The 27826-nt window shown below is 35.7% G+C and overlaps 1 protein-coding gene across 1 annotated transcript; it reads right to left on the bottom strand.

Annotated features, from left to right (window-relative positions):
* Positions 1-60: 60 nt before the first annotated feature.
* On the bottom strand, positions 61-27826 carry LOC110031642 (the record flags this gene model as incomplete). The annotated part of the gene is given in 4 exon segments (XM_020734959.1): positions 61-414; positions 1024-1252; positions 19671-19872; positions 27533-27826. Coding segments are annotated over 4 exon segments (948 nt in total), but the record flags the coding sequence as incomplete, so codon positions are not given.

Raw genomic sequence — 27826 nt, 5'->3', positions numbered from 1 at the left:
TAACCTGATGTCAAACAAGCTATATTTGAGTTCTGCATATCCTAGCATTCAAAACAACTTTCACGATACATGTAACGAAAACATGCAACTTATAAAAGAGATGAAGCAATAGAGAATAGAACTAAAGAGCTTTAAAATAATTCATGTAAATACTGTTCATCCATTTAAAATTATCAGTAATATCATCAAATTTATGTGACATTACCATCATCATCAACATCAACATCTTGGTTCTCAACTCCATCAGAGTTAACTGTCTTTGTGTTCTGGTGGTGATTTGCTGCTTCCTCAGCCGAGGCACTCTCAGATGCATTGAACTCAGGCTGCGGCTGCTTCTCCAACATTCCCGACAGTGCTAATTTGGGAGACCACTCCAGCATCTCATCAATTATATTTGAAACTTTTGATTGATACCTTTAGAATTAACAGCAAGCAATCAGTAAGCTAAAAAGCTGGGGTTAGGGAGTAAATGTAATGAGTAATTTACAGGTTAATATTACTGAATATTAGATAATTAATAGGTGTTGAAATAGATTCTTGCAGGTATTGTAATTGTATGAACACCTTTTTAGAAGAATTAGGGGATGCAAAAATTAAATGAACTTTGGATCATCCCTTCTCCTCCACTGGTATCTCATATCTGTGTTCTTCCTCCATGGATTTTTGGAGTTTTGGGCAAAAGCTTGAAGTTGTAAGTTATACTACATTTTCTTTACTTTGTCTGATTTATGTGGTTTTGATGATTAGGTTCACAGCAAATAGCCTAACTAAATTTCAATAAGTATTAGTTTCAAAATCATTAGATTTATCTTGAGATGAATGCAATATATGTGGAATCAATCAAGATTTATATTTTACTCATCTCGAACTAAATCCAATAATATTGCGGCTTACATGGATTAAAAAATAATAATCAGCGTATCAATAAACAAGTTTTCTTTTTTTTTTCCCTCAAAGCATAGTAAGAAAAGCTCAACTTACGAGATGATAATTAGAAAATCATTAAAAAAAATAATGACTAACCTAGCTCTGGCAGCTTCATCCGGAGCATGGTGCCTGAGAAGAAGTATGATCAGCACAGAGATGATGGCATAGAAGAGCCTTGATGTCCACTTAATTGGTTCGCCTTCCTCTTTTTTGGGCCAGAATCGGACCAGCTCTCTGAACGTTGTTTCCTCCGCATTGATATTCGGAAAGAACCAGATACGATTCCCGGTAATTATGTAAAGTGTCCCAAATATTGCAGCTCGTACTGCATAATCATGAACAAGATATAAATTTTGCGGCCACTTTCAACCAATAATATAAGTTCTAAATTGTCCAATAACTTCTTATGATTCGAATGTTAAGCGGGAAAGTAAAATAAATTTACTTCATAATTCATTTCATTCACATCTCATGCATTGTAATCCATATAAAATAGGGGCATCATATCATCCAATTCCTATATATTTACATATTTAACACCTAAACTTTACTTTCTATATTTATACCACCAAAAGTTTTCATATCGCATCAAAAGCACTATTATTTTAACTCTTAAAAGGTTAAATACAACTTTTAATGCATAGGTAAGGTGACATACGAGTAAAACCTGAAGTTTAGTTATCAGAAATATAAATGCTTAGGAATTGAGTGGTATGTATGTGAATCTTCCTGTAAAGTAAGCCAAACAGCCTTTTAAAAAGTAAAAGTACAGTTAAATTTTCCTGGAATGATATTACTACGTCAAAAAGATGCTGATTAACAATATCACGGTAAAAAATCAAAGCAGTGGTCATTTGCTTCTTTAAAAACTTAGTAAATGCATGTATTTCACCTCACATATGTTGTTAAAGAAGAAATGTGAAATGAAAAAAGTCACCTGGCCATAGGATTATGCACATATTAGACATTTTTATGAACAATCAAATGACAAATTAGGACAGTACATGGACCATACTCTTTCTAGCTACAATAAATAACATTGAAATTTTTTTATCATTTTCATACCAGGCAATTATGAGTCAGATTTTTCTCAACTAAAAATTTGGGTCAAAATATCAAGACCAAAATTTAGTCAACTGCAATTTTATGGTAATTGAATTTGCTTTCAGATAAGTTCGATACAGGACTAATCAATCAAAATTTATATTACAATCATCCCAAAAAGTATATAATGGCTTATTATGGAATTCATCCTAACCAAATTTAGATCAAAATATCCTAACCCAAAGCTTTTCTATTTTCATGCATCATCAATCATGTTCCAATCATCTGAACTAAATTTATAAATCCGTAGTCTCCGTTGATTCTTTTAGGAATCGGATATGGTCATTAAAGTATATTTCTTCTGCATCAAATGGAACAATTTTCAAAATGGGAAAGAGAACCAGCTTTACTATGCCTTCAGTGCACAAACCCAAATCTATGGCTCCATTTTCTCAGAGAACACTTTTTTTTCATGTGATATATACTAACTGCTGACCTCGTCCTTCATAATTCGTACCGTGGGTTCATCTTAGCGTATATCTTTAATCCTACATATATTATATCTGGCATAAATATAGAGGGAAATGTCTTGTTTGTTATCAAATTTAACTCAGATAAGAGCGCCTATATACAAGTCTATAGGATGAATACAAAATACGTGAAATAAGCGGAAAAGTATTCCCAATTATAAGGATATAAATTAATAAAAAAGGAAAAAAGAAAACAAACTAAGCAATATATTCCTATTGCATTTCCAGTATAGCAGTATCCAATACTTTCTCTTAAGCTCGAGCATATATATCAATTTAAAAACAATTTTTACGTAGCTTGATGGTTTGAAATGAACCCAAAGTCCTAATAACTATATTTGTTAATTATTCTAAACTGAAAATATTGGAGCAAAAACTCTTTGACAGAATTTCATCCCAAATACAATGAAAATCAATCTCAATACAAGTTCTTCTTCCATAAAACACGGGATTACTAGTGCATTGTGGATAAAAGCATGATTGTCATGATTTAAAATCATGGGTTGTGTGACTGAAAAATTAGATTCTCCCAGAGGATCTAAGCCCACACCCCACTTAGAGCATGAAATAGATCTATATTATGAATTTGATCTACCTATCAGTATTTGTTCCTTGCTCTTCCATGTGATCACCTTCCATAAATATTTAATGAATGCATCTAAATTTTTTATTAGTAATGGGCCCATCAAATTTTAAAACCAGAGAAAACACCCACATTAAGAGCCCATTATTAATGTATAACAGTTTTCTTATTGGTGGCTACTTGATATATCCGATGATACACCAAAAAACTTATCAATGTTCATGTTTAGAAGTTTGCATGCAATGACTGACAACCCATGCAACAAAGGAGATGGAATGGAATCAATTTTCCAACCAATTGTTGATAACAAGAAACATCTTCAAATATATTAATCTTATTTGCAACCGTCTAGTGATAGTAAGATCAATTTTTTAAAAATTGCTAATGAGAGATGTCCACGAACATTTCCTCTTTACTTATAGCATTTGAGTGTTAACAGGTTTGCAATGCAAAAACCAGTTTCCTCAAGAAAGACACTGGGCATTATTTCATTGAGAGAGTGGACTCCTTATTTATATACCAGTTTGTGATGACCAAGATCATTAGTTAAAAAATATGTTTATAGAGCATTTTATATTAGTAACCTTATTCTGGTTACCCTTAGTAAGGATGATATCATCAACAAAAATAGCCAAAATAAAATGACAAGCTGAATTCTGCCTAAAAAAAAGCGATGGCAAGGTAAAACTCAACAAGAACTTTGCAAAACCTATTGAATCATATTTGAGGGGTGCACAAATCCGTATATTGTCTCGTTGAGATTGCACATTCTAGCCGCTTCTTGACTAATGTGATTACTCCATATAAACAACTTCAAAGGGACCACCATAAAGGAAAGCATGTTCATATCGTTTGGACATAAAGACCAGCCTTAATGATGACATATTAAAGAATCCAAATGAAGTTGACCCTGACAACTAGAGGGAATGCGTTGAAGTAAACTCATAGACTTAGTAAAAGTTCTGACAATTAGGCAAATATTATGTCTATCAACAGAGCCTTTAGGATGAAACTTGATGGTGTAAACCAAAAAAATCGGTCAAGTGTAACACATGTAGAGTTGGAGAAATGTTAGATAAGCTCCTCATGTGAACACATTTAGAGTTGGAGAAATGGGTAAAGATACTCTAAGACAAGTAGGGCGGAGAAAATGAGTATGGAGGATGAAAAAAAAAAAAAACTAACGGGAGGATTCATGAAAGGTAACAGCTACTAAAGTAAAGCATGTATGATGGTAAGGTCATAACAATTATAACCTTGTTGGGAAAAAGATTACCCCAGCAAAGCCCTAAAAAGCCCAATAAGAAAGAGAGTTTGTCACCAATACAAAAGGAATGTACAAAACAAAGATAGCTAAAAACTTTTAAGGTATGTTTGTAAAACTTCTCGTGGCTTTTGTTTCAAGTAGGTCAACAATTTTGTTTCGCTACAACTTGCTACTTTATAGAAATTTATGTGGTGCAAAGCATGTTTAGACAATCAGATCTACTAAGGCATGATAGCTACTATAAGAAAGCTATTATTGAACTTTTTCATAAGAGGAAAAAATTATAGTACATGAAGTAGTTTCTAAGCAAGAATACAAATAGCTAGAGCTTCCCATGGCCCCAAGTGCAAAAGAAAAAATTACCAAGAATACACAATGAAGAATGGGTGACATTATAGTAATGGAATCCTATTAATAAGATAGCATGCAATCAATAGAGCCTCAGCCCAAAATTGACAGGGAACATTCGGTTTGGATTATGTCAAGTTCATAATGATGCTTCCATTTAATAACCACATTCTATGAGATGAATAATGACATGAAGTATGATGAATAATCCTATTATCAACATAGAGTGAGCCAAATTAAGATTGCATAAACTCTAAAAGCATTATCATATGAATAGTCTAAATCATAGTCGAAAAATAAACTTTATTTTTTAAAGAAGTTTAAAATACATGCAAAAACATTAAACATGCATATGAGTAAAGATATTCATATTATATAAGAGTGATTATCAATAAAAGAAATAAAATCATGTGGGACAAAGGCCAAAATTTCAACACCAAATATTAGAATGGATTAACTTAAAAGGCTGTTAGGTGATGCAACACATCCTTAGCATATGCATAAAAAATAACTAAATCATATATCTCAGCACTGCATCAAGTATGAGCACCATCATTATAATCATCACTAAATCATGCACAAAAGTTTAAGCAAGATAGACTAATGGATTGGTTTGGTTCTCCTTGATGGATTTCTACATGTGCGAGAAAATCAAGTGTCACTATCCTTACAAGGCTTGGCCCTTCCCTTTGGTGAATGAATTTTAAAATATGTCAAAGATCGGTTTCAATCTACTTACAAATAGCATATCATCAACCACTACAATCATACAAAGTGTTTAATAAAAAGTGTAGTTACATACATTATGACAACCACCCCACCTTAGGTTTACTTCATGATATCTCTGTCATAGGTCGAAAATGCCACTCTCATGTAATAAAAAAAAATTACAATTGAATAAAATATTGAGGGTTGCTTGTTTGCAATTATAGTGGAGAGCTTGGTGGACTCTTCCCTGCTTTGAAGCTCTTTGGTGAAACCTTTTGATTATCATGATGTTGGTTTGTTATTCCCCTCTCTCTCTCTCTCTCTCTCTCTCTCTACCAAATCCCAACACAATAACCCTGGTCAGCTCTCTCTTCTATTCACCATCACAATAAACCCTAACCTCTTAGCCATCAATTTTCCACATGCACAAATCCCACCTATACACCACCCTCCGTGTCTCCTTTTGTCCATGATACTCGCTTTCATCAACCTTGACCAACCTATAGATATCTTCAGCCTAGCCACTCCTCACCACCCCACCTACTCTACCAAGAACACAATATATCATCCTCTTCTCCACTTAAGAGATCCTCCCAATACGATCAAATCATAATGATATCCAACCTAAGGCTTGAAAGGTGCTTGTAAAGACAACAACCAAATCCAAAATACAAGATCAAAGAAAATTGAAACATGAATAAGGACTAAATCAACTACGAACAACCTCTTCCAAATAACAATGATATAGGGTTTGTTTGGTCAGTATCATTAAGAGTGCATTCCATTCGTAATGCACGGATACTAGAAATTCAGCTATTTGCTTAGATGAAATTCAAATTCAATATAAAATTAACATTTTATTTCCAATTCACACCTTGGTTCATTTTTTTTCTAATTTTAGAATTAGGCCAATTTGGTCGAATTCTAAAAACAAAGCTGAATGTAAAATACCGCAAGCCGCCCCGTCGCCCACCGGTCTCCGTCCGCCATCGTGTACTGCCCCTCGCCGTCATGCGTTGCCGATAGCCACCACAATTGACAGTCCCAATGCAGCTTGTTGTTGCCCACTATCACCCGCAATCGCCAGCCACTTCTCCCGACTGTCGCCACACGCCATCATAGCCTAGCTTCGTCTTCCACTGCCAGCTAGGGGTGTCAAGTCGTGTTCGCGGCTCGAGTTCTGATCTAACCTGACCTGAAATTGGCCCAACCTGAAATAATTTGAGCTGAACCCAACCCGAATATTAAACGGGTCAAAAATTCTAACCGGAATACAAACCACCAACCCTAGCCCAACTCATATAATCAGTTTAACATGATGTACAACTGTTTGGGGCAAAGCTGAATCAATATAAGTTCAGATCTAGGTTGGTGGGTTGATTTCAAGTTAATTTAGTGTTGACTGGTCATTTTTTGGGTTGATGATTCAACTCCCAAATGAAAAAATTAAACGAATTAAGATTTTTAACCCAAACTTGCCCCAAAATTTATATGGGTCAACCTCAAGTCGAGTTCGGTCAAGTTGGCGTGTCGAGTCAATTTTAGACACCTCTACTATCTACCATGCATTAATTTTTATATTATTTTCATTTTACGTTAAACCAAATAAAAAATATTTGAAATCGTTTGTTTATTTCACAATGAATCAAAATACACAAAAGTAGTCCATATACAATACTTAATGTTGCATTATATTCATTTTACACTGCAGTACTTTTTCAACCAACCAAACAATCCCATAGTCTCCAAAGTGGGTTGATTTTAAATTTCTCTAAGTTGCGGTTTATCTTTGCAAAAAGATCAAAGAATAATGCATATTGCTTGGCATTCCTATGAAAATTTATCTGACCTCTAAGTAAACGGACAACACATAAAGCCGTCATTTACCTAGCTTGAAAATATTTACATACGCTCAAGAGATCCTATTACAATGAAAGAGCATTTCAAAAGTATTGCAAACCTATAGAATTACAGCATAAATTCATTAGAAATTTGTTATCTTGTCTTGCTAATCATTTTAATTCAATAGTATACGCATGTTTAACTATGCTTATTGGCATTTGTTATTTAATAATGCTTACATACCCAAAAATTTCTACATATACATTGCATTCGTCATTATATCAAGCCTCACACAGCACTAATCTTCAAAACAAGAAAACCATAATTGTTTGGATTACATTTTGGTGTTGAAAATCTTTAGTGTCACTTGCATTGCATATATGGTATGATAACAGTTTTTTGTATCCAAATGTTATATCACCACATCAATTTAAAGACCGATAAAATTGTAGAAGAATTGTTAACTACAGTTGGAAACTTAGTAATAAAGGCAAGTAAGGCTGAAGATATTTTCAAGGTCTACAATATACGTAGGAAAAACTAAGTCATTCAATGCATCAATTAAAGTTATAAATTAGACATACCCTACACTAATTGTCGCCACTGAGTTAAACAATAATCATGAAATAGCACATAAAAATAAAAATTATTTGTGCAAAGACATTAACTAATAGTTAATTTTATGATGATTTACGTAATAACGTAAAAATAAAAACCCTAATTTTGGACTGGTTGGCCTAAATTGATGAATTCTTTAATTGCTAACATCTTTAATTCTGGATGACAATCAACGAGTTAATTTTACAAAAAAAACTAAAATTTCATTTGGGATGATTTTTATGGGTTTTGAAAAAACAAGTTGATGATATTCTCAAGAAGGATCTTTCTAAGGAAAGAATGAGCATATATGTTATCTGTGAATAAAAATAACAAAGAAAGATGGTTCTAGGAGAATGTGTTGATATTAGTACAACTAAAAAAGCTATAATTACATATGGAATTCACATCCCGAGGTTGGATGACATGTTGGACATAATTTCTACATCAAATTATTATCAAAAATCAATTTAAGAATTGTTAATACCAAATAAGAATTAGATAAGACGATAAATATAAAAACTGTACTTAAATTTTTTTATGAATTATATAAATAGTTAATTATATCTTTTGAACTTGTCAAATTTTCCACTTCTATGAGGCTCAAATGCAGAGTTTCATATCCATTTATAAGATGATTTATGATAGTTGTCTACTTTAAAAACTATAAAATTATATATCAACCATTAGAAGTGCTTTTCTTGCAAAAATAAATCATCTTTTCAGGATATATAATCTTGAATAGTTAACTTCAACATGATCCTCACAAAATCAAAACAATAACTTATTAAACAATGGTAATATAATTCTTAAATAATTAGAGTTTTTATGAGTTGGCTACATTCTATAATTGATTTATCAAATCTTCACCAACTTCAAGGCTACCTATTTTCTTTTAATATTTGGAATTAATTTTGATAAATTGTGTATATTAATAAGAGGAATCTTGAATCAAAAGAAGCCTTTCATTACTTTCTTTAGTAAAATGAAAATAAAATTTATCAAAAGTATTTCTACTCATGATCAAAAATTTTATGCCATTATCCAATCATAAAACATTAGAGAAACAACCTTATATGAAAATTTTAAATTGAATTTATTGTCTCAAAAAGTGAAAAATGAAATATCATTTTAAATTTTATATGGGTATAACCACAAAAAGCCTATTGATCTTAGTTATCTTCCATCTCATACTTTTTGTAAAATTGCATTTATATTTGCATATGACTTTCATGATATATGCAAATCTTAGACAACAAATTGAGTTTAATTTTGGAATTATTTTTGGTAGATCGAGTGGTAGATCGGGTTTATTGATAACAGGAATCATGAACCAAAAAAAAGCCATTCATTACTTTTTTTAGTAAAATGTAAATGAAATTAATCAAATATATTTCTACTTATAATCAGGAATTTTATGCCAATATCCAATCAAAAAGAATTAGAGAAACAACCTTATATGAAGAATTTAAACAGAATTTATTGTCTCAAAAAGTAAAAAAGGAAATATCATTTTAAATTTTATATGGGTATAACCACGAAAAGCCTATTGATCTAGTTGTTCTTCCATCTCATACTTTTTTTAAAATTGCATTTATATTTGCATATGACTTTCATGGTCTATGGAAATCTTAGTCAACAAATTGACTTTAATTTTGGAATTATTTTTGGTAGATCGAGTTTATTGATAACAGAAATCATGAACCAAAAAAAAACCATTCATTACTTTCTTTAGTAAAAATGTAAATGAAATCAATCAAAAATATTTCTACTTATGATCAAGAATTTCATGCAATTATCCAATCAAAAAGAATTAGAGAAACAACATTATACAAAGAATTTAAATTGAATTTATTCTCTCAAAAAGTATAAAAGAAATATCATTTTAAATTGTATATGGGTATAACCACCAAAAACCTATTGATCTAGTTGATCTTCATCTCATACTTTTTTGATATTGCATTTATATTTGCACATGACTGTCATGGTCAACACAAATCTTAGACAACAAATTGAGCTGAGCAATGGTAAATATATAGGAGATTTACATGCACAATCTTATATATTTACATACCTAACACTCAAAGTTTGATATTTATATAATCACCTCAAAACCTAAGCATACAGAGAATATTTTACTTTTAAAAATATAGTAATATTAGTATTTTTTATGTGATGTTAAAGATTTTGGTATGCATGTAAATATTAAAGTTTTAACAGTTATGCACAAAAATACATAAAGAGATGTGTTGTATGCATGTAAATCTCCCTAAATATATTAAATTTGCAAATCAAAAGGGTGGTTCATCACAAGAATAAATTAAGGGAGGCTATATTTTACTTCATATTTGTCTTAAATGCTATGCAACATCGATGTTGCATGCAATGGCCTGCGAAACGTTCAACGTAAATAAGAAATTTGAAATTTGTCTTCTTACATGCTCATTAGTAAATTTTTTGATGTAGAAGAAAGTTTACCATATCAAGGAATTATGAAGTCTCAGGAATTACAAAATAACTCTCACCATTCAAAACATCCTAGAAATTGATAATATCATTTCAGATGAATCTCCAGCATCTGCAAACTCCCCCCACAAATTCCCACTCAAATGGAAGAATCAACCTCCTAAAAATATATAGATGACTAGAGAATAGTAGGAGTTTAATTCAAAATAAGTCCCTTATAAGTCAATATATATCACTATACTATAAACATAGAACTTACAATTAATGAAACATTAAAGGTTGATTGTTTGCCGGCATAGAGCATAACTTTGCGGGATTTTCATATTTTTGAAGTTCAATAGTGAGATCTTTTAGTTATCATTATCTCTGTTTATTATTCCTCTCCCCCCCTCTTCCTCAACCAAACCATCATGATAGTCCCAATTGTCTCTCTATTCCACTCTTCATCACCATGACTCGATGTAGAAGATAATAAATATGCCTAATGTTGTTGATGAAGCTCACAATCATTATATTTAAACTTAGAGATGGAAGATGCGGGAATAAATTCCTGAAGTCTGAGGATGGAATCAAATCATAATGCCACTAGTATGGAATGATGGTTCATGTGAAGGAAAAATATACCTGAGGTGCAAGTAATAGATTTTGCCATCTTCAACACCTCTACTAATCAATTTCCTCATATTGAGATCCTAAAAGACAATGAGAAGGATTAAATACTACAAAGCACTTGTGCGTTTTAGTAAATGTATTAATGAAGAGTAAATTTATAGAAAATTTGAAAATATAGAATATTATCATCTAAAAGAGATATAAGATGATGTTATATCTCATATATTTTTGTTTGCATAAACATAATTTTCGCAAAAAATATTTAAATTGCCTCTCCAAAACTTTATGCTTCAAGATTATAAAATCGGTGAGATGATATTTTTAAAATAGCCTATTTATACCACCTGGTTGAGAAAAATCCTTCGCTCGAATATTACCTTAAAGAAAGACAAAGCAATTTTGTAGCACAAGTCAGGGATACTATTAATAACATATCAAAAGAGGAAAATAAGTGATGATTACTTCCCATACATGCATAGGTAGTAGAGTCTAGAATCTAGGATGTACTAGAGGCATCAGCTACAAAACAAAACAAGAAAAACATCAAGAGTGGCAAACAAATATCTAAAAATATTGAATGAGCTCCTTAAGACAAAATGATAGATCCATAAGAATTGGTTGGATACATCAACGATAGCCATAGAAGGCTTGGAGGCATTCTGATTAGTAAAAGGATATCCAAACTACCAAGTACATTTGTCGGCCGTTATTTTAAACTTTATGGTTTTTGAAAAAAAATGAGAGAATTTTTTTATAAGATATGAAAATAGTTTTGATGTAAATATGATCTTTGAAAGTAACATTTTAATTTTAAAATAGATGAGACCAAACGAGTCTCACATCACCGAGTCTCACATTTTGAATAGTTTGGATGACTGAGTGTGATACCACAAATAATATACTTATCCCGAAGAATAAACATATCACTTGTAGTTGACCCAATCACCTAAACTAAAGAATTTGTGACATCCGTATGGTCTGTGAAATATTTTATATGAAGCCAACAAGTTCCCCTACCTAATATAAGAATTAGATTGGGTTTATTTTACATGGGTTCTAAGTTCCCTATAGAGACAAGTCCCTATAGTTAATTACATCTCAAATGACCGGGATCATTCAAGGTAACTCTCGATTAAGATCAGTGGTTTTGCCTTCAAGATTTTAAAGTTTATGTTTCCAAAATTGGACATGAAAATCAAATGAGAGTGACTCAAAATAGAAACAGTTATTTGAAGGAATCCAAAGGAATGAAGAATAGGGGATATCACATATCCAGGGGAAACCCCGGTGACTTCCCAACTATCCTATTGTTTGGCTTTATGTATTTGAAATGATGTTCTTTAATATTTAATCTTGTAATTTAATTAGAATTTAGGACTTATATTGGCACGATATCTGATCGTGCAAACAACCTAAAAAGATAGGAGGATTTACATTGTATCGTACAGTAACCTCGAGATCCTAAAGTGTTAGGACTTATAATTGCACAACAGGATTGTGCTAAGGCCTAAAAGTGATATGTGAAGGTTTATGCTGCGCTAGGCAAACCTTCTCGAAATCTTATGGGTTGCTATTTAAAATAAGGAAAGTAATTAGTGATATGAACTTGTTTTGATGTTGCAAATCCATCTTGAAGTGGTTCCTCCGTATGTCCTTGTCATGCTGCCCGTGATGTTTGATCCAAGTTCTTCATTGTAGCAACTTCAGGTTTGATGTCAATCTTATAGGTATATGTAATCACTAGGTTTTCCTTCACTAATATATAGTGTATGACAAAACAATTAAGCATGCAATATAGAAGGAAAAGAAAGCGTAATATAGAGTAAAGAAAGAAAACAGTATAGCGCGCTGAGAGAACAATATAACATGTTAGGAGAACAGTATAACATGTTGTGAAATAAAATGTTGTAAATCAACCTGCATATTTGGGAGGTCTGCTGCTCCTTTAAGCGAACTAGTATTCACTGTATAAACAAAAGAAAGACATTGACTAGAAAACTCTAGAAAATCGACAAATAACCCAGAATAGAAGACCCGGGAAACTCGACGAGTAGCAATTCAAATAAAACCATCAAAGTTATGGAAAAATCCCAAGAGAAAAGAGACCACGAGTGCTTTCTCCAAAATTCAATAAAGCTTACGAAAAATCCGAAAAGAGGGGACTGCAAGCACTCGAGTCAGGACTAGACTCAAATAATATATTTGTACTCGAGGGACGTCGAATGCTACTATCGGTCACCCGGATGTATAAAGTCTGCTACTCAACTAGAAAGGTGTCATACTTAACCTAACTTAGGAATGTACTCCTTAGCCCGGTATCGGTAATCAACAAATGGACAACCAATTTGTAACACATTTAAAATTTAAATTTTGGCATGCACATATATTTCAAGCATACAAATGGAAAATTGTATCAAGTTGTAACACATTTAAAATTTAGATTTTAGCATGCACATATATTTCAAGCATACAAATGAAAAATTGTATCAATTTTGTAGTAAAAATATTGTATTTGTTCTTATCAACTTGTTTTATCAATTTTGAAAAAAAAAATAGTTGTTCACGAGTCGATCACATCATTGGACGTAGAACCGCCAACAACCTAAGAATGTACGGGTCCCCCGCTATTCTTGTGTCGGTGAATGATACTTTCATATACTTTCATCCTACAGTTCAGGATTAAGTCCTGATGTTGTAGGATGAGATATCATTCTGCTCTGCCACCGATGTGTCTTTGTCATCATCACCCTAAGCCTCAAAATAAAACTGACATACTTGCGACCTTGCTTGATGGTTTCATATATAGCAAAATGTTATATATGAGTGCTTATGTGTCAGACATAAGTACTGAAAACCGAACCAAGAAGCAAGGAAAAAAAATAAAAACGGGGATGAGAGAGGTGGAATTGATCCACCCAAAAGATCGAAAGGATAAAGGGTGAACCAACCCTCAAAACTGCGACAAACCAATAAGCAAGAAAAAAAAAGAATAAAAATGGGAATGAGAGAAAAGAATAATTAATCCACCTAAAAGACCGAAAGGATAAAGGGTGAAGCAACCCTCAAAATTGTGACAAAAAGATCTGAAAAAGAGAGCTCAAGATCCTTGAATCAATCCAGAGGATATCATTCTTCTCAATTTTTTTATAATTGGATCAACCCAAGAAGGGTATCCTCTCCAAATTTTTGTTTCAAATAGATTGAAATGGGCCCAAAATTAACTTAATATTGTACCCATGGCTCCATCACTTATATGCACTCACACACCCATGCCTGAACCCGAATATAGTATTTATGTTCTCCAAGCTTTAATGTTAAATCTCCAAACACTTTTCCAAATGGCAATTTTATAAGCTTTCAAATCCCAAAATAAAGAGAATAATCCGGATAATAATCCATAGGAGCCACTTTCTAAATCCTCAAAACCATACCAGTATCCAATCCATTCAATTCCACCCCTTTTTAGAAGCTTTGCACAATTACATAAATGTAACATCAATTTAGAAAATATGGATGTGCCTACTACCGGGACAAAATGGACCTAAATAATTCTCCACATGCTCACGGGTAACAGCAGGAAGGAGAGCAAGGACTCACGAGTAAGGCCAGGAAAGAGAGCAGGGACTCACGGGCAAGGCTAGGAAAGAGAGCAGCCAAGCCTCACAGCAAACCCACAAGTAGAAATCGTGAAATGCACAACCAAGCTTCAACATAAACTCACAATTTAAGACAGTAAATAGGACAAAGCTCACGGGCAGGGGCAGTAGAAGAAAGCCAAACCCAAACCAACTATGTCACAGACCAAGGAACCTCCACAGTAAGGCTCACGGGTAAAGGGCAGCAAGAGGAAGGCCTCTACCCTTTAAGCTCATTGGTAAGACCAAGAAAAGAGAAAAGACACCACAGAACAGGCCCACGAGTAGGGGCAGCAAGAGGAAGGCCTCTACCCTTTAAGCTCACGGGTAAGGCCAAGAAAAGAGAAAAGTCACCACAAAACAGGCCTAAGAGTAGGGGCAGCAAAAAAAATATCATCATTATTTAAGTTTGAACCAACTGTTTCAACATAAAAGAATCACAAGAGAGAGCTCATGGCCAGGAGAAATGAGAAAAAAAAAAAAGTTAAGTCCAAACCAACCACAACACAAACTACAACAGTAAGGCTCACGGCCAAGGGCAGAGGGGAACAACAAGCCCCAAACCCAGCAAAGAACATCCAAACAGGACAAAATGAAACAACTAGGATGTTCACAGTTAAAGGCAGCAGACTAAAACCACTAAATAGGCTTCACGGCAAAAGGAAAGCCACCACATCAAGACTCACGATCAGGAACAGTGAAAGAAAGCCACCAAAGGTATTGCCATTACATAGCCTTTGATATACATAAGAGAGTGCTTGGACAAATTCTTATAGATCATTAGGACTAAAACCCTTTTCATTAGGGCTATCAAAAAAACTCGTTGTTCGCGAACAGCTCGTGTTCGACTCGTTAAGTAGCTCGTATTCGGGTCGTTCATTAAGTAAACGAGTCGAGCACGAACAAATTTTTAAAGCTCGAATTATAAACGAGTCAAACACAAACAGTTCTTTGTTCGGCTCGTTTTAGCTCGAAATAATATATATATATATATAATTGATGAGCAATATTTTTAAATAATTTGGTTGACTATAAAGTTTGTATATATTTGGTCTAGGTTCGAATCTTACACTTTATATCTATTTTTTTAAATTTAATTTTAACGAGTCAATTTCGAGCCGAACACAAACACGAATATTTAAATCGAGTCGAACACGAACACACTGTTCATGAGCCAATTTTGAACACGAGTGAACACGGAACACGAGTTATTTCGAACGAGCCGAACACGAGCCAAGCCTAAGCTCGCTTAAGCTTGGCTCGTTTACAGTCATACTTTTCATCACATGAGACATGCTTGTATCAAACATCCCCTCATAGAAGTAAATGTTGAAATCATGAATTTTGGGATGACAAACTTGATTACCAATAAAAATCTTGGGAGGAACGTTAAAGAAGAACCTCCAACCAAACCGAGCCCAGCAAAGGGGTCAAACCGAGCCCAGCAAAGGGCTAAAACAGTAAAGGATTTCAGCCAAAACATACCAGACCTAGCTCACCAAAGAGTCAAACCAAGCTCAACACAAGGGACAAACCAAGTCCAGCACAGGGGTAAAACCGAGCCCAACACAAGAGGGCAAACCAAGTCCAGCATAAAAGGCAACAAAAAGAATTATAATGGATAAATAGAGCTCAGCAAAAGGAATATATCAAGCCAATCTTATGCAAAACCGGGCCCAATTCTCAGACCAAACCAAGCCTACCAAATGGGTCAAAAATAGTATGAAACTCTCAGCTAAATCCAAATCAGAAGAGGCCAAAACCGAACCCACTAAATGGGTCAAAATGAAATACAATTTCCAGCTATCATGAAGCCAAAACCGAAACAGAGTAACATTTCCAGCATGTGTTCATCCTAAAAGAGTCAAAACCGAACTCATCACATGGGCAAACTGAGCCCAGCATAAGGGCAAAAAAACGATAAAACGATTTCCAGCAAGGATCCAACTCCAAAGAGCTAAAACCATACCCTAACAGATGGGTCAAAACAGCTAAAAATATTTTCCCTTGGAGCCTCATATTTCAAAGTATTGTGTCAGCATATATTTCAAATAGGAACAAATAACAGGAAACATATAAGTATGCATGAATCTTTAGAGCCAACATGTCATCCAGCTTTGAAATGAATTCCAACATTTTGAATTCCAACATTTAATGAATTCCAACATTTAATTGAATAAAGCTAACAATAATAGAGAGCCTTAGAATCAAGACCCAAACCGTCATTTCATTTAATATATATTTCAAATAGGCAACTATCATCTCATGGCAAGCACAAAAATATTCCAAAATTCTATCCGTCACACATTTTTTAGCAGAAAAAAAGAAAAATATCTATATCATGTTTCATTTTAATGATTCTAGCAAGTATCCATTTTTAACTCTAAAAAAAAGGCTCAACTTTATTTCCACATGCTTTAGAAGAGAAAAGAAGTATTTTCAGATGCCATCTGAAATATCAATTAAGGCAAAACAAAGTCTCATGCATGCATTCCCTATTTTATCATTTCCAACATGTGTCGAGCAGGGCAACAGAACAAAGAAGAGAAGGAATAAGTACCTTGTTTGAGATTTCTTAAAAGAAAATTACAGAAAAATGAGATCAAGCTTCCAAACGCCTAGCACACAAGGTCCCAACCGAAAGATAACTTCAACAGAGCCTCTTTTCCTAAAAGCTTCTAGAAACAGCAACCAACGTATACTTCAAATTCACAGCACACAATAATCTAGTCAAGAAGGAATTTCGACAGTGCCTCTCCTCATAAAAGCCTCGAACAGCAAGAACCTCAGCCTCTCATTCTCTCAGAAAATTTTCTACAACCCAAAACAATACACTAAGAAGATTTTTTATAGTCAGAGAAGAGAGAGGAACAGTCATCTACCAGCTTCACTGGTAGTCGAATCAAATGACAAGGAAAGAATCGCCACAGTAAAGAAGACGATAAAACCTCGAGAAGAAGAAGGGTCGGCCAGCTCGGCCCTTGCGATTAGAGAGCCAAAAGGTCGAGCGGCCTCGCGAAGAAGAGGAAGAGTCGAGAGAGGGGGAAGAGATTGTCGCGTGGATCGTCCACGGGAGCTAGAGCAGACGAGCCAAGCGTTCGACTAAGCCGCGGGGTCGAAAGAAGGATTAAGTGTGCGGGAATAGATAAAATAGGGTTTAGGATTATAATTAAGATTATAAATAATGATATAAATATATAAGTATTTAATGTTTTAAAAATTAAAATTTGATTTGTACATTTTATTTGTGCGTCAGATTGTAGAAAATTGAATGCCCTTTTTAGGTAATTTGGGCGTTCCGGATGCGCTGGCATGGTCTGTTTCACCGTTGGAAGTTGTTTTTTATAAATTCATCGATTTGCGTGTAGTTTGCTTGTATGCGGAATTATGGCAATATGGGTGTCTATTCATGCTAAAATTGGTGCCCAGACGCGTTGGGGCAGTCCATTTTGCGTCGGAGATCGTCCGGAGAAGTTCGTATTTTCACCCATCTTTTAAGTTCAATTTTAGTCTGATCTTGTGCAACTTAGTGAATTTTGTGAATTTTGTGTATTTTGTGTGTGTGTGTGATAATAAAGTCTTGAAGAGGTTTTCCTAAAGCTTGAGATCCTATTGGGAACATCTCCTTGAGCCTCCACATGATAGTCCTTTATCACTCGACCATAGGATGATGGTTTTGAGATCATCAATGTGAGACATCACAAAAGAAATATGAAGTGGCTGGAATTTCTAAAGGGGATGGATTCCAATACTAGTTTTCTAAGATAGTCATTAGGAACCCCTAGAGTTAGATCCTAGGATCCTAAGGAAAAGAGTAATGACCTCAAAATAAGGTCAACACCATGTAGGATGAGCGGAGTGGTAGCAATCAAAGCAAGAGAAAATGCATTTCCCTATGGTCATGACCACCATCGACCACCATGATGCCACGTTGCAAGGGTAGACAGGTTAGAATCAATAGATAAATTTAAAAGCTAAGTGACCCGAAGAAACCAAGTAAGAGCATGTGTAACTTCAATAATGAAGGAATCAATCATCATCTAAGATTTGTATTTATTGGGACGACAGATGAATTCCATAGAGGAATTTGACAACAAAAAACTTCTCAGTTTACTTTTGCCCAATGATCAAATCAATATTTGTTGAAGATTAAAAGTTTATGGCCTAAAAAATGTAAAAATGAGAAATATTATCTTTTTAAAAATAAGATGAATAAAAAATTCTGCATCTTTCTAGCAATGTTTTAGAACATGACAATCAAGCTAATAGATGGCTAAAAATTATTTAGTAACCAAGTGAGGATATCATCTCAAAGCTTGCGATTTAAAGAATTTATCATCATTAGTCGAAGAAGACAAAAATGTTTATTCAGAAAGGATAAAAAACCCTTAAACACAAAAGATAATTAGTACCACTCTATTTAGTGGTAGTACCAATGATGGAGAATGATTTTACATCATTAAGAATAGAAAGACAATCAATTGATTTCCTATCATGATTGATGATAATCAGTTTCATTCCCTTGAACATAAATAATCATTAATAACATTTCATAATACTTTTTATTATGAAATTGATTGGTTGGTTTCACCCTTTCAAACTCAAAACCTTGTTCAAGAATTCTCAAAGCAAATTTAAGGATATGTGGTTCAACTTTTTTACCCAACCGAATTGAACTTGCTTTGTCGTAGCATTTTACTATGACAAAACAAGTAAAAAGGTAAATACTAAATGTGTGCTACAACCATTAAATATAGAACCTTTCCTTGTTTCCCATAAATAGTCAAGAAGTTCCTACAAAAATTTTGATGATAGAAGTGACAATTGGTAAAAATCATATTGCACACTCAACATGCCATCACAAAGCAAAGAGAAATAATAGAGAATACGAATATTTAAAGATCAACACTAAACACTTGTGAACGATTAGTAAGAAAAACATGAATAATGGATATTATTTGTTGTCTATTTCCTAACGCATCAATATTCCATAATATAAGGCCTTATCTTAAATTTCTTCTTTTGAGTAGTATCTAATAAAATAATTATGTTTCAAATTCTAACAAAAAGATATGAAAAACTTGCAAGAAGCTATAGTTTTCAAAACTTACTTAAAAGCAGTACTACAATAAAAAGCAGAGCTCCAGCACACGAGTACAGAACAACAATCTTGACTTGGTATGGGTACACGGGGAACAAGCACATTGCTAGAGCCACCAGTGGCCAAAGAAATGAAAGAATTGTCTGCCATAGAGCTCTTCTTCTTATGAACGTCCAGGCAAAAAAACCATCCTCTTTGGAGAAAACTTGCTCCTGCAGTAGAAAAAGGTAGCATTAGGCTTGGATATGATGCAATGTGATTTAAAGTTAAGAGTATCCTAATGCAATTAATATGATGCTTAATATGATGTCATGCAAACAAATAAAATATTCATATACTACAAACCATCAATTAATCAACTTACTTTTTAAAATGTAAAGATGCAATAATTGAGACAAAAACCAACTCCTGATGAAAAGTCAACAAAAAAAATGAAAATACATAGAATGAATGCATAAATTAAAATTAATTTCCATAACTTAAATTTTCGATGCGCCACTTTTCAATCAAAATCAAAGGCATTAAACAAGCGAAATAAATTTATGTTAAAAAAAATAAAATTAGGAAGAAAAATACCAAAATATAAATAATAAAGACCTCACAACAATATAAGGAGATGACTTCCCCGAATTCGATGGCCACACTTGTGCCAGTGCCACACGATTGAATCACACATTTAATTTGAACACATAGATTGAAACTAGAAGGACCTTGAACTTAAGCCAAAAAGTCAATATCTCTACCAATCATAGCCTTTCTATTTATAAACTAATTGAAACTTCTCCGGAATCCCTCCTGGGTCCAATTTCAATTGCACAATTTTTGTAAACAAGCATTAGCAGAATGGTCCCGCAACCAAATTACAAAGGCAAAGTTGTTACAGCAATTAAACACAGCTGAAAAGCAGAGATATTAATGATATATTAGCCAAGCACAAGATCAGTTCTACGCTTGACCGTGAACAGCAGCAGCTATTTGTGTGATCAGTGAAGTCAATTGAAATTTTGCAATATTTGAAAATATCCTGAGAGCAACGCTAGGGCATATATAACTTAATTTATCACAAAAAAGTAAACCAACATTTGGATATATCCTGAGAAGTAACATGTGAACTAACGTTTGCATTAATACATCAAAACACTAAATTCTGAAGTCCACCACGCCTCATAAATACATGATGCAAGAAATACCACCGGAAGCCGGACCAGCCAGCTACATGCGTCCCACCGCCCGATCCACCTTCCGGTCGCAGGTTTACCTAGATCAACGCCACACCAACTCCCTTCCCTGTTCCCTGCTGTCACTCCCAAACCCCTTGTCTGCTGCTATCACAAGACCCCAGACGCACGCACCTGCGCCTCCTTCCTGCTACACCAACCACAGCCATTTTCCTTCATGTTATAACCACAAGTCATCTTCCCTCTTCCAACTTTACCCCACCTGCCCCATCTCCAATCACCGCCATCCACCAGCTGTCCCACTTCACCATAGACGGAGAGTCACGTTGTGTTGCATTTATTTTCGTGCTTTGAGTCTTGATTGAAACCATGATGTTTTTTAGTAATAAAAACTTGCGTTCCTATCAGATTTTGAGTTACTGAAACAGAATAACTCGAAAAGGCAAGTCTACGAAAGAACCTATAACAAAAATACCAAATCACATAACTCAAACCAAAGTTGCTGAGATTATTTATTCCTTCAGCATTTCCAAATATATAAACATGAGATCTCCATAAGATACAGACTTGTAATAAAGAATAGCAATTGTTTCATTGGACAAGATAACTCGTTAAAAAATGGCATTATATATCCAATATCCTTCAAAATAGAACATAGGATGATATGAAATAAACATCCAATACCTAAGAAAAGCATTCATGAATGTATGTAATACAATGAAAAATATATGACGGGTGGTAAATGAAAATTTCTCAAATATCAATAGGACACATTAAAAATATATAACTTAATACGGAAGTAAATTAAGCCCTACACATTAGGACAGTTCTTTTATCAAAGGCACGAAGTCAAACCAGGAATCATTTGAAAAAAATGTAACATGCAGAACACCAAAACAGATACTTCGGAAAAACCTGTTACGCCCATGCCCGTAACATGCCTAGTGTAACAAGACCGGCACATCCTGGACCGGTCAAATACCCGGGAATAGACCTGGCTTGCCGGTCAGCATCGCAAGAAAAGGACGGGCAACAATCTACCGCGGTTAAAGAAGCCAAGGTTGGAGGGAAAGTCCATAGGAAAGTTTTGAATTGCTGTGGGAGGATTTTATTAAAGGGAGAACCTAGGATTTATCTTTTTTATGCATAATTTTTGTGCTTTTGTGTTCATTCTTCTTCTTGTGGTGTTCCTAGCAACGTCTAGGGTTGTAGGAGAACTGATCTGCCTCTCGAATAGTAGATCACCCTTATATCTTGCTTGTTTTCCTTTATTTTTCATAAGAGCAACCCTCGTTTGATTTTTACACCTATCTATTTCTGTTCCACCATCATTTCCTCTTTGATTTTGGTCTTGAGGCTTATCAAAATGGTATCAGAGCTTACATCTTGGTGAGAAGGCAGCAAAGAAAGTGGACGTATTAAAAGGAGAGGTAGGGCAAATTAGATCGAAAATAGAAGAGAGATTCGCCATCATGGAGGAGAGATTTTCTTCCATTGAAAGTCAAACAGAGGATGGACTCGAGAGCATAGGGAAATGCGGGAGATGATGAAAAACACAGAGATGCAATATAACGTTGTGCCAAGCACTCCAGTCACAAACCCTAACAAAAGGTTGATCAAGGAATCCTTGTCCAGATCAAAAAAGGAGATCGAACGAGAAGACAAGGAGGAAGACATAGTCTACCAACATGAGCATTGCCCTAGGACTCTGCAAGGAGGGAAAGTGGAGACTTCCGATGGAGTGGGATGGGCCGAAGATTGGAGAAGGGATGGGGTAAGGGGTATGGAAGAGTACGATAGAGGAAGAAGGGAATCGAGAATTGGGCATGCCTATGACCGGAGGAGAGAGTTCTACACTAGATATATGGGAGGAAAAACTGGAGGAAGAGAAGGCAAGGTGGAGATGCAAGATTCAGAAAGCTGAAGATGCCAACTTCGAAGAGTAGGATGCACATAGGTGGATGCATAGGGTGGAGTGATACTTTGCAATCAATGGGTTAACTGAGGAAGAGAAGCTCATGGCATCGACATTATGCTTGGAGGGAAAGGCTTTAACGTGGTTTCAGTGGATGGAGACAAGGTATATGATGCACTCGTAGGAGAAGTTTATGGATTGCTTGTTGAAACGTTTACAAGTCATTCGGGGAGGAGACCTACACGAGCAATTCTATACTCTGACTCATGAGGTGACGGTTACAGAATATTGGGAGAAGTTCGAGCTCTTGTCAAGAAGACTGAGAGTAATTTCTATAGCAGAACTAGAAGGAAACTTCTTGAAAGTCCCAAAGCCCAACATACAAGTTGTCATCTGTCCCTTGAAACCGTAGGAATTGAGGGAAATCATGGAGCACGCCCAAATGATGGAGGATAAGGAACAGTTGAAAAGGAACAGCAAAGACAGCAATACCGGAGGATTCTACAAAAGCACCTTGACAGCCACAACATTAAGGACCCAGACTGTGTCATTTCTGAAAGAAACATCGAAGGAGAAAAATGTCAGGGCCCAGGCCCGTACTTGGGGTAATTTCAAGTGTCTCATAGATGTAGAAATGCAGGATAAAAGATCAAAAGAATTACGTTATCGTTGTGATGAGAAATACGCCCCAAGACACCATTGTAAGAGCACGCCCTTTAGATTCTTTTAGTGTAGGAAGAGGATAAAAAGAGTGAGGAATCATACGAGTATGCGGTGGAGGAGAAGCATCTGCATTTAGATGTGGCGGGGGTGTCCCTCAATTCGGTGGTGGGATTACCCCAAATCACATCATGAAGGTAAGGGGGTGGATTGGGGAATAGCCAATTGTGGTGTCGGTAAATAGTGGGGTCACATATAACTTCATCTCAAATTAGGTCGTGGAGAAGCAAGGGTTGAAGCTGGTGACTAAAGGGAGCTTTGGTGTGATGATGGGGACAGGGAAGGTGGAGAAAAATCGAGGAATTTGCAAGGGATTTATTCTGAAACTCCACGGCCTATAAGTAGTGGAGGACTACCTTCCCTTAGATTTGGGCAGTATAAATGTAATTTTAAGGATGAAGTTGTTGCGAAAGGTTGGGGAGACGAAGGTGGATTGAAGATCCCTGACGATGGAGTTCCCGGTGAAAGGTAGGACAGTGTCAGTTTATGCAAAACTATGGTGTCACTCAAAACTATGGTCAAGTCGATTCGAAGAGCAAGGTTATGAAACTTGGAGTTACAATTCAAGATTCATAGTTAGTAGAGTTTCCTAAAGGAGTCCAGCAGCTCTTACAGCAGTTTACAGATGTCTTACAACAGCCGAGTAGGTTACCTACCCCAAGGGAGCACGAGCACACTATTACCTTTAAGGATGGCATTTCCCTCGTCAACGTCAGACTATACAGGTACCCTCATATTCAGAAAGATGAGATAGATAAGCTGATTCGAGAGATGCTCGAGGTCGGGATCACCAGGCCTATGTGAGCCCTTCTTTCAGTCCAGTCCTGTTAGTGAAAAAAAATGATAGTTATAGATTCTCTGTGGACTACCAAGCATTGAACAAAGCAACGATATGGGACAAGTTTTCTATTCCTGTGATTGATGAGTTACTGGATGAGATTTAAGAGGCAGTCATTTTCTCAAAAAATGATCTTAAGTCGGGATACCTACCACCAGATCAGGATGACTCCAGTGGATTTGAGCAAGACAGCGTTCAGGACACATGAAGGGCGGGGCATTATGTGTACTTAGTGATGTCGTTTGGACTCACCAAGGCCCTGACGACAATTCAGTCCCTCATGAATAAGATTTTTCAACCTTACCTCAAGAAATTTGTCCTATTTTTCTTTGATATATTCTGGTCTACAGCCATACAGAGGAAAATCATGTGGGTCACCTAAGAACAGTCTTAAAGACCTTCAGAAAACGCCAATTGTATGCCAACTTGAAAAAAAGTCCTTTTGCACAGTTGCAGGTGGAGTACCTAGGGCATGTGGTGACTAGAACAGAGGAAGCAGTAGATTAGTCCAAGATCGAGACTATGGTTGATTGACTCTTACCAAGGAGTTAAGAGGATTCCTGGGTTTCATCGGCTACTACTGAAAGTTCGTGAGAAGATATGACATAATAGCATGGTCACTGACGGAGCAGTTGAAGAAAAACAATTTCAAAAGGGGGGAAACAACACACAAGCATGTGAACATCTGAAGAGGACCATGAGTAATGTACCAGTATTAGCATTTCTAGATTTCAGTAAACCATTTGTGGTGAAGACGGATGCATCAGAGAACGGATTGTGAGCAGTGCTCATGCAAGATCAACAATCGATTGTCTACTTTAGCCAGTTTCTGACGGCCATGGCAAGGCTATAATCAGTATATGAATGGGAATTGATGACAATTGTCTTGGTCATTCAGAAGTGGCGGCCCTACCTATTTGGACGACACTTTTTTGTCTGGAGAGATCAGAGGAATTTAAAGTACCTCCTAGAGCAATGGATGGTGACTGAGGAGCATCAGAGATGGCTATCCAGGCTACTAGGGTATGATTTTGAGATTCAATATCAGCCCAGATTAGAGAACAAGACAGCTGACGCACTATCGAGAAAGCTGTAGGAATCCCAATTGACGGACCTAGCAGTACCCTTGGTCCTAGATTGGGAAGCTTTGAGAGGTAGGAGAGCAAAGGGGATGAGGAGTTGAGGACAAGGGCAGAGACACTACAGAATCAAACAGTCATCCGGAATATGCATTGAGATGACAGCAGCTACTCCACCAGGGGCAATTTGTGCTACTCAAGTCGGAGTAATTCCGAGATTATTACAATAGTTTCATGGCAGTGCGATCGGGGGACACTCAAGGGTGCAGAAGACCTGCAGTCAATTGGTAGCAAAGTTTTATTGGGTGGGAATACACAAAGACGTCGAGTATATGGTGACAAAATGCAATGTAAGTCAGCACCACAATAACTTGACTACGACACCAACAGGTTTAATATAGCCACATTTTTTGGGAAGGTTGGAGAAGAAGTGACAATGAATTTTATATTGGGGTTGCCATGGTCAGAAGAGTCACAGCGATCATGTCGGTCATGGATCACCTAAGTATATGCACATTTCATTTCTTTACGACATCCCTACACTGTTGTATCAGTCGCGGCAGTGTTTAACGAGAGGTGGTTCATTTGCACGGAGGTGGTCAACGGGAGTGTGGAGACAGACCTGCGTTTTTTTGTATCTGATACGTTGAAACAATAGACCAAGTGAATTGTATCCAAATATTGGTATAATATTTCGTATCACATTGCAACACAGACCACCCCTTTCAAAATTCATGGACGGGATTTACCTCATTTGATACATTATAGGCATGCTACACCGGTATCCAACATCGATCAATATTTGGCGAGGAAGAGAATATTGGCAGAGCTAAAAGGGCATTTATTGAGAGTTCAACAAATCATGAAGAGGAAAGCGTATGAACACATGAGAGTAGTGCAGTTTGAACCAAAATATATGGTCTACTTGAAGCTGAGACCGTACTGATAGAAGCCGTGGGCCAGGAGAAGCGAGAAACTTTTACCGCGATACTTTGGACCATATGAGTGATGCCTCGCATCGGGGCTGTGGCTTATCGTTTTAAATTACCAAAATCATTTGCACTACACCAAGTTTTCCATGTGTCACATTTGAGACGTACAATTGGAAAACATACACCTTGTCTACACTACCGCCAACACTGACAGAGGAATCGGAGAAGATTCTGGAGCCGCTACAGATCAAAGAAGAGAGCCAAGAAATAGGGAGAGCAAAAGAGGTATTGGTCAAGTGGAAAGGACTGTCAAGCTATGAACATGAGAGACTTTTAAGGTGATCCACAAGCAATTTTCATCCTTCCATCATGAGGACAATGTACTTCTTTTGGGAGGGGAGGATTGTTGCACTCATGCCCGTAACAAGACTGGTCCATCCTGGACCAATCAAATGCCCCCCAACCAGCTTGTCTGGCTGGTCTGGGTCGCGAGAAAAGGTCGAACGACAATCTATCGCGGCTAAAGAACGCAGGGAGTAGCAACTTGTCGAGGTTGAAGAAGGCAGAGAGCAAGAGGTGTACACAAGGGCCTTAATCACATACTCAATGAGATGAAATTAGAAGAGTTTGGAGAGAAAGTTGGAAGAAAAGTTTTGAATTAGTGTGAGAGGATTCTATTAAAGGGATTAACCTAGGATTTGTCTTTTTATGCACATTTTTTGGGTTGTTGTGTTCTTTCTTCTTCTTGTGGTGTTCCTGGCGACATCTAGGGTTGTAGGCGAGCCGATCTACCTCTCGAATAGTAGATCACCATTCTATCTTGCTTGTTTTTCTTTATTTTTTGTAAGAGCAGCCCTCGTTTGATTTTAACCTATCTATTTCTGCTCCGCCGTCATTTGCTCGCTGATTTTGGTCCCGAGGCATATCCCCAACCTCCAAAATTTGATCTTAACAACTCATTTCATGCCACAGAAGGCAAATATTCTTCAAAATTTACCACAAGTTCCAGTGTGCACTCAAAGAATAATTCAGAAACGAGCACGAAAGCATGTGTCAACTTCTGCCCCTATGTAATTGGCTAATAAAAACTTGAAAAAGATGGTGTAAATTTAAAACAAAAGTAAATATGATGAAAAACCATGTTTCAAATAATAGAAAAAATAGCTTAAGTTCAAGCATATTTAGTACATTAAAATCAAAATAAACTTACATTATGTATTAGCAGATGCACAGGCCATGAGGACAACTTCTTCTTTCCGGGCCTTAAAGTTTTAACTAAACGATCACATCTTACTATAAGGTTCTTTCCAAGTAAAGCATTGATGATTTCCTCTGCATCTAAATCTTTTTCTTGTCCTAATAGTTCTTTAACCTCCAGATGATCTCTCAAGAAAACCGGGAAATCCTTTCCTCTAAAATACTCTACCCTTGTTTCTTGCATTATTGCCCATTTAGATTTTAGTTGTTTGTTGTCTCTGACCTTCTCAGCAAAAATCTGGTATAC

Source organism: Phalaenopsis equestris, unplaced genomic scaffold (assembly GCF_001263595.1).
Source record: "Phalaenopsis equestris unplaced genomic scaffold, ASM126359v1 Scaffold000840, whole genome shotgun sequence".
Lineage (NCBI taxonomy): Eukaryota > Viridiplantae > Streptophyta > Magnoliopsida > Asparagales > Orchidaceae > Phalaenopsis > Phalaenopsis equestris.
The sequence above is the reverse complement of the archived record's forward strand: the minus strand, read 5'-3'. Positions and strand labels throughout refer to the sequence as shown.